Raw genomic sequence first — 12,827 nt, forward strand, 5'->3', positions numbered from 1 at the left:
GAGCATTCAAAATCACTCAGAGAACATACTTTTGGAAGAAAGCAAATACCCTTTCCCATTTAACATGGACCATTTTCAACACAGACATGTAATTATATATATTAATATGGTACATTTAATATTCTCCCAAAAAGGTAGACTGAGAATTATGCATATAAAATTGAAACATCAACTGGGAGCATTTCAAGTGTATATTGCTACCTACACAAACAAGACCCTTGGGGTTAAAGCAAAATACAAAATATAGCTTACCAGAATGATTTAGCATCAAGGAATCAATAACCTTTGTAATTTTAGATGGATCAGAGAGCATCATAACTTTTTCTAGCAGTAAAAGAAAATATCCTCACCTTGAGAGCAGCAGATTCCCTAACTGGATCAAAGAGATCAATAACTTCTTCATTATACAATTCCATAAACTGAGCAACAACACTGAACTCAGGAGCAGGGTCACCAGCTTCAACAGCCTTGTTGGCTCTTTGCTTGATACCATCAAACAAATGACGAATAGCACGAGGAATGATTCCCACTTGATCATCAGGCAGAGCTACATCAAATCCTGTGCCCATTGTATACGTCTTCCCAGAGCCAGTCTGAAAATTGAGTTAAAGGAATGACACATATGATTAACAGCACATAAATACACTACACATATATGAATGAATTGTTCTAATGCCGAGTTCAAGACAATTACAGAAGAGAAACATAACAACAACTTCCAAAATTTGGTCATAGGAGTCTCTCTCATCAATATATATAATTCATTAATGTAAAATGCAGAACAGGAATCTAAGGGATATTTCTACTTCACTTTCTTCTCCACCCAATATAGTGAAAAAAAGGATAATAATGATTTAATTCTATAATAAAAATGTATTTACCAAGTATATAAACAAAAAGAATGAATAAATGCAATTGAGAGGCACTATTTTCTTTGCTCATCATTCAAATCCAAGATACTTCAAAAGGATAAAATCACAACATACAATATTTTTCCTGGTTTTCTCTTTCTCATTGTAGTTAAAACATCATGGCATTAAACATATTCATGTGGTACCCAGCATTGCTCATTTTAGCCCATTTAACATATGAAACAGGAATGGGTTTTAATTTTTCACATTCCTACCAAGGATGTGGTAGTAGGCATTACTTACTAACAAAGCTTAGTTTCAAATGAAAGAGCATACCTGACCATAGGCAAGTACTGTGGCATTGTAACCATCCAGAGATCCATCCACTAATGGAGCAACACATGTATGGTATAGGCTTTCTTGGTCAGCATCCATATTAAAAACATAGTCATATGTAAAAGCTTTATCTGAGCCAAGACAGACCTGTGGCTCCCCAGGTGTTACAGCAGTGCATACTCGGCACATATCAATCACTTCCCTTGCTATCTGTGGTCGGATTCTGAAATAGAAAAGAAAATATTGAAGTATAAAAACACATTCAATTTAGCTGGTCTTGTAGTTTACAGAATCTAAGAACCTAGCCCAATTAAAAGAAATAATCAATTACATTTGAAGTCATTCGGTAATCTTATTGAATTCATATCAGAGGAATTATAAGGCGCACATTTGAGCCATAGAAAAAAAACGTAAAGTGAAAGCCTGTTTCTTGAAGCTTGAATTGAAAACTTAATGTTAATATACAGGGTGTGCCTTGGTAGAATGCTCTAAAGGCTTTCAGGCAAGACAATATTATTCCAACATTTTATATTTTATTTCAAAATTTAGAATTCCACGTAAATATCAACAATGTTCCGTGATGTCTTTTGTAGTAAGAACTCATAATTTCTATTATGGAGATATAGTAAAGGAGTGCTCTACAGTGAGCATCATCTCAAAATAATTTTTTGTGATGCAATTGGTCCTGTGATTGTTTCATTTATATTTTAGTAAAGGTTTCCTCCTGCTCTGCAACTGGCTGCGCCAGCCTTTTTGGGGGAAATTTTCAACAGAAAACAGCAGAGCCAAAAACATTAGGCATCGAACATTCAAGTTAAATCCCTGAGCCACCTAATTCTTTTTTAAGCCCTGTCAGTTAAAAAACTGTATCGTGAGGATTTAAGAGGGGGATATCTGAACACATGGACCAGATTTGAACCCAGGACCCTCGATTCGCACGCCACTGCACTAACAGTGACTTCACCGTGCCCCCTAACCCTACAGTGCCAGCAGAAATTCCTCCAACTTCGCCGCATCGTGATAGTTTTCAATCCACCGTCCGTCGATTCCTCCAAAGACACGGGTGGGTGAGCATGTGGTAGCAGGTGGGCGGGCGGGAAAGGCGAAACCCGGTTGGAAACAAGTGATGGGGAACTGCCCCTTCGCGCGCGCGCCGACTATGAGGAAGTACGTCTGGACGGGCGGTCGCGGAAACGAAGCGCATAAGAAGAGAAGGGGTTCACGTCGGGAGTTTGAGCGGGACAGCACTCGGGCGTCTCCTCCCTCCGCGACCAGAGTAAGCGGAGACGAGAGCCGAGAGGGTGAGTGTAAACAAGCAGAACAGGCATGGGAGTGGCGATTAAAAGTAATCGTTAACACTGTAATTAACTGTTAATATTGATGGATACCTTATATAAACGTTCACTATTGACTAATAACAGTTTGAATAAGGGATTAGCAACCTTTTCATTCCTCCGAACTGTATATTCGAATAGGCATGTCACTTCGGATCGAACTTATATTTGGCAAGACAAATGGATGAAAATTACAGCAAATAAAATATTATCACAATATTTTCCCGAAATATTTTTCATTGAAATATTTCGGGTGGGCTTTACTACTGTGGTGCATACTTTTCACATGAAATCTCCCTTTTTAAAGCATTAAATTATAGTTATCTATTACTACCGCGGACCACATGCAACTAATTACGGGGTTTCATAGGACCCGCGGGCCGGGTAGTCAACCATGGTTTACCTTTCTAATGAACAGACAAAATTGACTCAAATTAGTTTTAAAAGTTACTTTTTCGTGGCTACCGGCTTATCACCACTCAGGCGCAAAGCTTCCATCAGTTTTAGAGCACCAAAGAACCTTCTAAAAACGCATTTGCCGAGACGCGTCTAAACGGTCACGACCAAAACGCTAAAATAAAAAATTGTGCCATGAAAATACAATGCGAAAAATAAACAACGAAGACGAAGAAACTCAAATTTTTTTATTAGACTAAGCTTCATAGTTACGAAAAACCTACCTAAAAGAAACTTATTAGGTAGGTTTTTCGTACTTTTACTTAAGTAACTTTTTATTTTAATGTAATCACTTTAAGAGGACGCATCACTTCCTCTCCACCGGTCGTATTACGACTTTTTGCTCGACGAATTCCTCATTATAAACTTATGTCAAAATGTTCGGGCTACACCTGCATTTACCTGAATCTAAAAAACAAAAATTTTGCACGTGAGAAAATACCAGGTATGATTTTTAAATTTAGAATACAGGAAAATGTTAACAGGGGACGATTCTATGCATCCTAAAAATTACAAGATAATACCGTGCAATTTAAACTGCTAATCCGTTAGGAAAAAATGCTGGTCAAGAGGAAGCGATGCATCCTCTTAACTAAGTAACTCATCTTCCGAGAACAACTTCAAATTGGATCAAGATAACATTGGTTAATACATTAAACTGGATAATGACATACAAACAAGAAGAGATTTTTGTCTAAATTGAAAAGAATTTGCATTAATGAATTTTTGGGACAAGAAAACTAACAGAAAAATTTGCAATTTAATGGCTCATTCTAAATGGGTGATTTTTCCTTTTAATTGTAATCTTATAAATTGTGATTTTCATTTTTTACTTTTTAATTCTATAATATTTTTTTAATTCAAACACATTTTTTGTCCACACATCCAGGGGGAATATAAAAAACAGCAAAAAATTATAATCGAATAGGGGAAAAAATATTTTAATATTGTGTGAACTGTATTACTGGTCTGGTTGTGATAATTTGGTGCTGAAAAACGTGCACACCTTGCATCAACTATAATTATCATATTTACAAAAATAGTTTAATTTCATTGATAACTTTGCCAACTATGGGTGGAGGAGAAGGAGAACGGACGGTTGGCTGACAAGAGGGGGTGGATGTGGCGGTGGCTGAAACAAAACTCCGAGGAGGGGTCGTTCACAGGAAGTCGCCCTTGTTAGCGCTTGGGAAACCTGAAAGGATATACTTGAGACGCAACAGGCGTCGCCCCTTCCGCATGACACATCCATTGCGAAAAAACATGAATGGAGAAACGGACACCGTTACAACCCTACACGGTGGATACGCTTTAGTTACCCCCGCTGCCAATTAGACCTGCCAATCGCCCTACCGCGAACGAACGCTCCGCAACGTTTTCATTTCCTCCGGGTTCATTCCAACGGGCAGGAGACAGCTGTAAGCCGAGACGTCTAAGGAAGCTATTGGCAACTCGAAGTATGCACTCCTCCTGAAGGATATCAAGATTTGACGCGGAAATATTCGCAGATGTCGGCAGACGCAGAACTTGCGCCTGTAGTTCTGTGCACTGTACTGGTATATAAGGCACAGTTAATAGAGAGTACTAAATATTCAGCAAAAAGCCCTCTCGGGATTCTAACCGGCTGACCTGTTAGTAGTCCCTGGTTACTGGTGTTCTAGACGTCCACTCGCTGATGATGGAAAGCGAGTAGCTATCCGAAACGTTAGCAACCATGGAGCATGTCACCCAGAGGAAATTCCAAGACGTCTTACTACACATAATTCATCGGGAAAGCATCCGAACCTTCATTTAATATTTTAATTACGCTATCTATTACGTCTTGAAAATTACAGGCTGTATAGAGTGTACTTATGTTAAGCTTAAGCTGCATCTCAAGCAAAACAAAATTGTGAAAATACATAAGCAGGGGCAGATAAAGGATTTCTTTCTGAGGGGGGCACAAGGAAGGCCGTATTCAGGATTTTGTTGGGGGGGGGGGGCACAAGGATACCCCGTAATACAAAACGAACGCAATGATAACGGGACCGAATTAAAAATCCTGCATATTTTGTAAGGGTCTGGGGGGAGGGCACGTGCCCCCGTGCCCCCTCCTTAGATCCGCCTATGTACATAAGTAAAACTTTCAAAATTGACATAAAGTCAAACTTTAACACGGGTCTACTTAATAAACATTGAATATTTCACGATGATAGTTAAAGCTTTAAAGATCACTAAAGAAAGACTGGTCGAGCGAGAGTGATGCGAACTCTTCAATGAGATATTTCTTTTGAAAGACGTTTGAACACGGCGCACGCCACTATTGAAAATCGAAACGGCTCATTAGTCATTACACCCTCACGGGCTATTTGGACGCTGGCAGCCAAGGATAATGTCATGGATCGACGGCACAAAAAGGCAGAGGGAGTCTTCTCTCGTATTCCGCCCGAAGCTTTTCGTCATTCCCTTAATCCCCTTTACCTTCTGACCTCAAATAACCACTAAATAGCCACGATAAAGTGTATCGCGGGAAGTGATTAAATAGGATGAAACAGCGGACTGTAATGTGTGCGGCGGGTGGCATTTTGTTAGGATAAAATAATAGAGATCAAAAGCCACAACCTGTATACATACATAGTACTACAGTGACATGTTGACTAACAAAAATATTGGATTCGCAGGTAAAAATAAACGGTAATGATGGTGTAAAGATAACCATTAGTATCAAATTAATATTGAGGAGAGGGTGCGGAAAATGACGGCTCTATTTCAAAAGTATGCTCAAAATAAGTTCCGGGAGAACATTACGGATGCCAAAAGGGTGGTTAAAATGAAACACACAAAGTGGTACGCACCTTCGCATACGTAATAATTAGACCGCCAAAACATAAATGCGTTTATCGTAATAAGCAAGGAAAACAATTGATAAAGGAAAATGTCTACCAGATTATGAAATAATGACTCTTTGATGGAAGAACTGAGACATTAGTAGTCAGTATCCTTAGCAGAGCATATTGGCCTTAATACTTCAAGCACTCAAAATGTTAAATAAGAGCATAGCATCTGGCAACCGTATTAATGCAAATAATGAGAGATTGTGAAATTCTCCAGAGCCATGATCATGCCTCATAAATTCCGCATGACGACGACATAGAATTAGGCCTCACCGGCACACAACCTGCATTTCACTGGAAAGAGGCATTGAGTCATCTGCAAAAAAACCTGGACGGTATTCAATGGTTAGTTTTCAACGCGAGGAATAATTTTGCCTTTTGATATCACTTCCGAGTGGAAGTAGTCCAGTCATTTCTTTTCGGCACATTACACTCACCTTCACCGAGTATATTTTCATGCACCAATTATCGTTAGGTTCGACCCTGCTATCAATCACGAGGTTATGTGAAATGAAGGCACACCGTTACTCTCATCACATTCTGGCAAGCAAAAATATATAGCAGTTAAAATGAACCTTTAAAAAAAACTGGCAATTAAGGTACAGGCCCGGGCAGAAATGCTTTAATTTTCGTTAAAAATGTGATCATTACGCGAGCTTTTAACAACAGCAATTGCTTAAATGACTGTTAGTTGGAGTGCATGCGAACGATAACGGAAAATAAGGGATTACTTCACTAGCAGATTCAAAAGTGCCAATTTTGGATTCCGTGGGGAGAAAATACAACTTAGCAGATGAATTTACCGTTAATGCAGCAGGAAATCCCTGAATCAGGTGAGAATCAGTGTCTGTGTCCAAACAGTTAAGGAGACAGTCAAGGATACCTAGCAAGAAATGGAAAGTAGGTCTGACGGGACGAGAGACTGCTAAGCGCTGGTGCCACTTGCCGCAGCGAGCCAATGTTTACGCGACGAGACGGTGGAAAAATGAGGTCTTCCACGTAAAATCGTGTAAAGAAACGAAATGAGCGTTTTCGAGGTAGAGGTGATACATTAATTTTCCAGCTTAAAATTCATCAAGGGCGTCCGCAAAAATTCCATTATAATCAACATAAAAATCATATTAGGTGAGAATATGCGCTCTCCACTACAGATAACTGCATTTCCAGCAGAATTTATCGTATAGAACTGCAGTCAAATGGCTTTAAATGCATATTCACTTTAATATGAGCGATTTAAAAAAGAAGCGCTACAATCACGTCATGCATTAGTTGAAATAAAAAGAAATGAACAATACTAAGTAAGAAACTCGAAGAAGAGTTACTTATTAAAAGTGACTTTCGATTCAAAAATCGATTATTAAGTTACCAAAAATGCATGTATAAGATAAATACGCACCAAAAGACTTTTATTTTCGAAGTTGTCTCAAAATATTCTAAACTTAAGGCACAACATGTTATGCATAGAGAAGCGGATAAAATAAACAATGACTAAGGAATGCAAGATCACTAAGCACCCCCTCGGAGTAAATTCGGAAATGATATTTTGCCTCGGATGAAAAGAGTCACGAATGGGACCTAAGTACTCAGTAGTACTTAGGTTCCGAATACCAAGTGGCGATATAGCATGAGAAAACATAAGTAGGTCAGTTATTGCTGAAAGAGCGAATGCAATTCCGCGAAATGCTATTTTAATTGACGTCATGCTGCTACACGCCGAATGGTATAACTCCAACAAACGATGCACACTCCGCCCGTGGGAAAAGGGTTCATTTGCCTCGTGATGACCTCTCCTTGAGATCTTTCAAGTCCTCGATGGAAGAAAGAGTAATGAGAGGGTTCGGTGCGCCATTAACCACCCATATCACACGCCAGAGCCAAAGGTAATACCTGAGGGTGTTCTTGATGCAAACGCCAAAAAGGCCCAGAAAAATCGATTCCACACGTTCCTTTGAACCCAGGAAGTGAGGGAATAATGTTATTTGGTAAGATACGCGGTAAAAGAGAGGAGCTTCCCATTGCCTAAGGCGGGAACAGACTACAAGAGGTAAATGAGCATCTTATTTATGAAAAAAGCATTTTAAGAAACTGAAGGTGATTTTCAAACAATGGGTTACTATACGAGATTGAGGAAGATGATACGGATGAAGTAGGTCGTCCAGGAAGACCACTAACAGAGGTTAAATATAAAGACGCTTTTAATGAAAAAATGACCGAAGTATAGATTACAAACTCATTCTATTCTCGCCTTGACCAGAGAGCTGTGAAAAGAAAGTGAGCAAGGCATTGATTAAATAAAATTATTAATTGCAATAAAAATGAAATATAATACAAATTAAGCGATCAAGGAGAAGTAAATTGAGTAAATATCTTCATAGAACCTATATTTACACTGACAGCTGATAAATACGCCTAGCTTCAAGAATTAAATACATTTTTTCCTAATATACCAAGTTTTACCCTACTATCTACGATAAATTGTTATCTGCGTGCAATTAAGGGTTTACGGTGGACTCACTTCAATAACTACATGATAATAACTACAATAAGAGGAAAACAGGGAATAAGTAGATACCATTCCACTGCCAAGCGATGGGGTACGGAAGAACAAATCAATTCCCACCTTTGCACAAATTAAACGAATCAACTGACAGTGTAAGACATCAGATCCACATTGCATTTCTTATCATCTGCGTCAGAATACTTGAAAAGATATAACTGAACAGTTACACCATCATTTCAACGATGCAAGAAACCCATCCTTCCTCAGCCCTCCTCAAAAATGAGGAAATATTTTGCCGTTTAAGCTGTCTAATGTCCACCGCAAGGAGCAATTGTAGTACTTACCCAATCTAATAGTACTATCGTACATCCTTGATTTTTTTTAATTTCACATATATTTTAAATAGGAAACATAATGAAATATCCTTCTTTGACTTATTGTGGAGTCGTGATACTAAACCTATCCTTACATCGAACTTGGCCCAGCAAAAATTTCATACACAAACACTACCCTAAAGATGACATATAAAACACCACATGCATCGCTTAAATATATGATACACATTTAATAGTAACCAATACATTTTAAAACCTACGGAATAGAAATGACTAATTGTTTTTCCAGAAAATTACCAATCCTTGATACACAAATGAATCACGAAAGGAAAAATACGTAGTCTTGCCTCACAATGAAAAGGGGAAGGTGAATATTTTACAATGATGGTTCTGATCCGAACGCCACGATACCACGCGATGTCCCTAGAGATAAGGCTGTAATATCCCATGAAATTCCGCCTCCTCTTGATTGTAAGTACATATCTGCGCTAGACCACGAATGAAACGAGAATGGCGTTCATCCATTCTTCAGGACTTGCTCGTCTGCCAAGTCCGCGAGTGGAAGACTCAACCGCCGTGCCTTCAGATATACCCTTCCTGTCTCGTACTCATTCATTAGTCTACCCTCAAGAGTAATATGGAACACGAACACGTGTCTATAATCAACAAACCCGCCTAAATTCAACCAACGATAGACACTTAAGAGCCTCATATTTTGACAATAATTTGGGTATGAATGCATATAAACCTCACATTATAAACCGCATTTATTAAAATTCTATTTTATTCTTTCAAATTTGTGACGAAGCATGTGCCACAAATCCCATTATTCAAACATTATCTCATCACCGCTCCTAATTATCGCAGCAAAATGACTGAATCCTCATTTTGAAGCTTAGCTTGTGCTTAAGACGTCGAATCTCAAATAGCATGCTAACTGTTAATATTGCTAGCAGTGTTGTAAAAAAATGGTACGAAGATACCTGCACTACTTTGATGCTTTATTTTTAGCAAGAGGGAGCCACACTCATTAAAATCCCAGGAGTAATCAGCGCAAGGATTTCACATCAGAACCGCAGCGCTATTCAGCTCTATCCCAGGATTTCTCTGGGTTGTTATTGTCACGTGACCTTGAGCTACAACACTTCTACTATACACCACACTGTTGACGCTTGTGAATCATGGGAATGCATGAAATCTAGGGGAAAAATGGGGATTACATGGAATAAGGATGACTCTTTCTCCTTTTCGGAAATTCGGCTGCGTCGTACCAGGCCGTGGACGACTTGCAAAATTACACAGCTAAAATTATTGACTTTTATCTGGATTCGAACCGGAATGATAGGGCGAGAGCGCCAAGAGCCGTAACTAATCATCCTAACTTGGTTTACTTTAAGGTTCCACCGCTATTTGGTCCACGGTTTGGTTTTTAAAATTCGTGGACAAATTTTTTTCGTCGAGAATTTTGTGTATCACTAATATACTCAGCACTGGGATATCGCCGATTCAGATTGCGCAAGAGGCCATTCTCATCCATGGGAATGAAAAACGCATGCAAAACCTTAGATTAAATGCAGGAAAAGAATTTCCACTTTCATCAAGCCTTCAAAATACTTCACAGTAGCATCCACGATTTATCAAAACGAATTAGGAAGATGTTGACAGAAAAAATGAGTTGCGAGCCTTTACCGTCAACGATACTTTGTTTAGATGGCATATTTCTTAAATTATATTTCTACCAGACTCGACTTCAAGAAACGAGTTCTTTTATTATTTAGCAATTATCAAATATATAACATAAGTAACAACTAATACTTGGGCCTAATACTTAGCATCCTATTCCAAAATTTCCGCTTTTAATTACCTAAAAAAAGAAGTTGATATACTCCCTCTAATCATCCGTTCCTGAAACCTATAAGTATGAAAACAAGAACTATCAAATGTAAGCGATCATTGACACGTTGCTAACTGGAATGGCTAAAAAATTCTTGAATTTAATCCGAGCATTATGAGAAGAGGGTCAATACAACGGGGATGATATGTCATATACATTAACCGTCATGAAGATTAATAATAGTTTCATACATATATCTGATACAGACAGTTTCGGTTTCAGTACGGCAAAAACACAGATTTCAACATCTTTCGTAATTTTATCCGGCACAATCAAATTTGAGAAGAGGACCGTCGGGTTTTAAATAAATATCCATGGATTACATAAAATATGACATCAGCTCCCAGTTTGGACTTTCAACAGATTCTATAGCGTTAAGGGGACGACTATTTACTCCAGACAAAGACGCTGATTCAATCGAAATTTCTCCCCACCATGAACAAAACCCTTGCTTGCGACGAGAACCAAAACGGGTTGCAACGATCAATATGCCTACATAGTGGCAGACTGAAAAATTTGTTGGTATAGCGAGGGCACCATTATAGGAGAGGAAATCAACCACTTACCTCTTGGTGTACAATCAAATATCCAAGCTAACAGGTGGCAAAATGGTGAATGAAAGAAGATGAAACGCGAATATTCGTCAAAAATAACACATAATTGAATGAAATCAGGCCCAAATTTCCATCGCAGTTTTTTTCAAACCAGAAATAGAAACTTTTCTCAGCTGATGTCAATAAATGCTATTGGCTTTTTAGATGACGAGGCATTTGCCATTTTTCGTCGAAGGTAACAATTAATGTAGGTCCATGGCGTTCTTTAATTATAAACGGAAAGCGAAGGCAGCAGCTTTTAAGGAAAATGTGATGAACAGAAACTAATGTATTTTGCTAAAAAAATGTCATACTCCCGTCTAAATAAATATTTTAAGATGATTTTATAACATTGCACACAGCATGGTGGGCACTGGTTTTTCGTAAGGTCAAAATAGGAAGTGATGGAAACAGGTATATCGATAGTGATGAAAGATCATAGCGTTTTTCTATTTTTAATTTGAAGTCAAATAAACCAACAATCCAACCATAATAAACCATCCGACGAAAATAAACCAATTTTCGAATGTGCGGCCAAAACCGACGTTAGAAACTGATATTACTATGACGCTGCGGATGTAAGAAGGTACCACTGCTCTTTAGCATCCACGCTTTTTTTAGTGCATACTATAAAGACAAAAGACATCGCAATTATCTCCCATGGTTTGATTTGGGAAAGAATCTATCTACTCATACAGTCTAACCACTATCCTCATATGCAATCCAGTGAGAATTAACTAATTATTATTAATTCTAATTAGTTTTCTTGGGAGAAATAACCCAATACCACACCCGGTGGGAATTCCGAGAAATTTTTCAACAATACATACTAGGAATGAAAATTCCAGCTTTTAATAAAATCAATTTTTAAGGTTTTTATCAATTTAATTTTTTCTATTTTTCATAATAACACTTAAGTTGGGGTTTCTATGTTGGCCTCGGCTTTTGGTTACTGCGAAGCCACCGTAAGCACTCTTAATTAGATTTACACTGAGATCCAGATAATTTCATCCTCCATGATTCCAACTGACTCATTTCCCTGCAAGGGTCACCTAGCAATTGAGGACCGTGAGGTGAGGCACCCAAGGCGCATGGTACTCATCTTTCCTCTGAGTACACTCGATTTCGGTACCACAGATGAATCACGAGCATAAGGACAAGGAAATCGATCCGAGATATCGAAGAGAGCGCGAGACAAAAGCTCTCTGTAATGGGCGGGGAATAAGGAGAGCGTGCGGTTACTGCACCCAAAACAATCCTCCTCGAGGTCTCGCGACCGTTCCTCCACTCTGGGGCAAGGACCCGCGGTTATGGTGAGAGGGGTTTCTCATAGCCCACGCAGCTCAAAACAAAATCTAGACGCCTATCGCATCCTCCGGAATGGATGGAGAGGAGGGACAGAGAAAAATTACAGGGAGCGGGAGACGGCTTATGACGGCGGATTGGTGGGAGGTAAAGGGGAGAGAGGGTACGGAAGATTGCCGAGCACGGGAGAGTCGTTCGAGGGAAGGGAAAGACTGGTGGGTTGCCGGCTGAAGCACTAGTGTGTGTGTGTGTGTGTGAATGTGTATTCTGCGGCCCACACTGTTGGGAGCGCACGAGACACTCCCAAAGCCCACGCCTACCAGCTCCCCAAGCGAGAATCCAACCCACGC

At 39.1% G+C, this 12,827-nt stretch overlaps 1 protein-coding gene across 7 annotated transcripts in view; it reads right to left on the bottom strand.

Moving 5' to 3' along the window:
• LOC124157521 (kinesin-like protein KIF21A) overlaps positions 1-12,827 on the bottom strand; it is a 162,210-nt gene that overhangs the window by 71,256 nt on the left and 78,127 nt on the right. For all 7 annotated transcript variants that reach the window (XM_046532326.1, XM_046532323.1, XM_046532324.1 and 4 more), the window contains 2 exons: positions 1,188-1,410; positions 351-593 (listed from right to left, as the gene is read on the bottom strand). In XM_046532326.1, coding sequence (XP_046388282.1) covers positions 351-593; positions 1,188-1,410 — 466 coding nt within the window. The remainder of the gene's footprint in view (positions 1-350; positions 594-1,187; positions 1,411-12,827) is intronic.

This window comes from Ischnura elegans, chromosome 4 (assembly GCF_921293095.1).
Source record: "Ischnura elegans chromosome 4, ioIscEleg1.1, whole genome shotgun sequence".
In the NCBI taxonomy this organism is placed as follows: domain Eukaryota; kingdom Metazoa; phylum Arthropoda; class Insecta; order Odonata; family Coenagrionidae; genus Ischnura; species Ischnura elegans.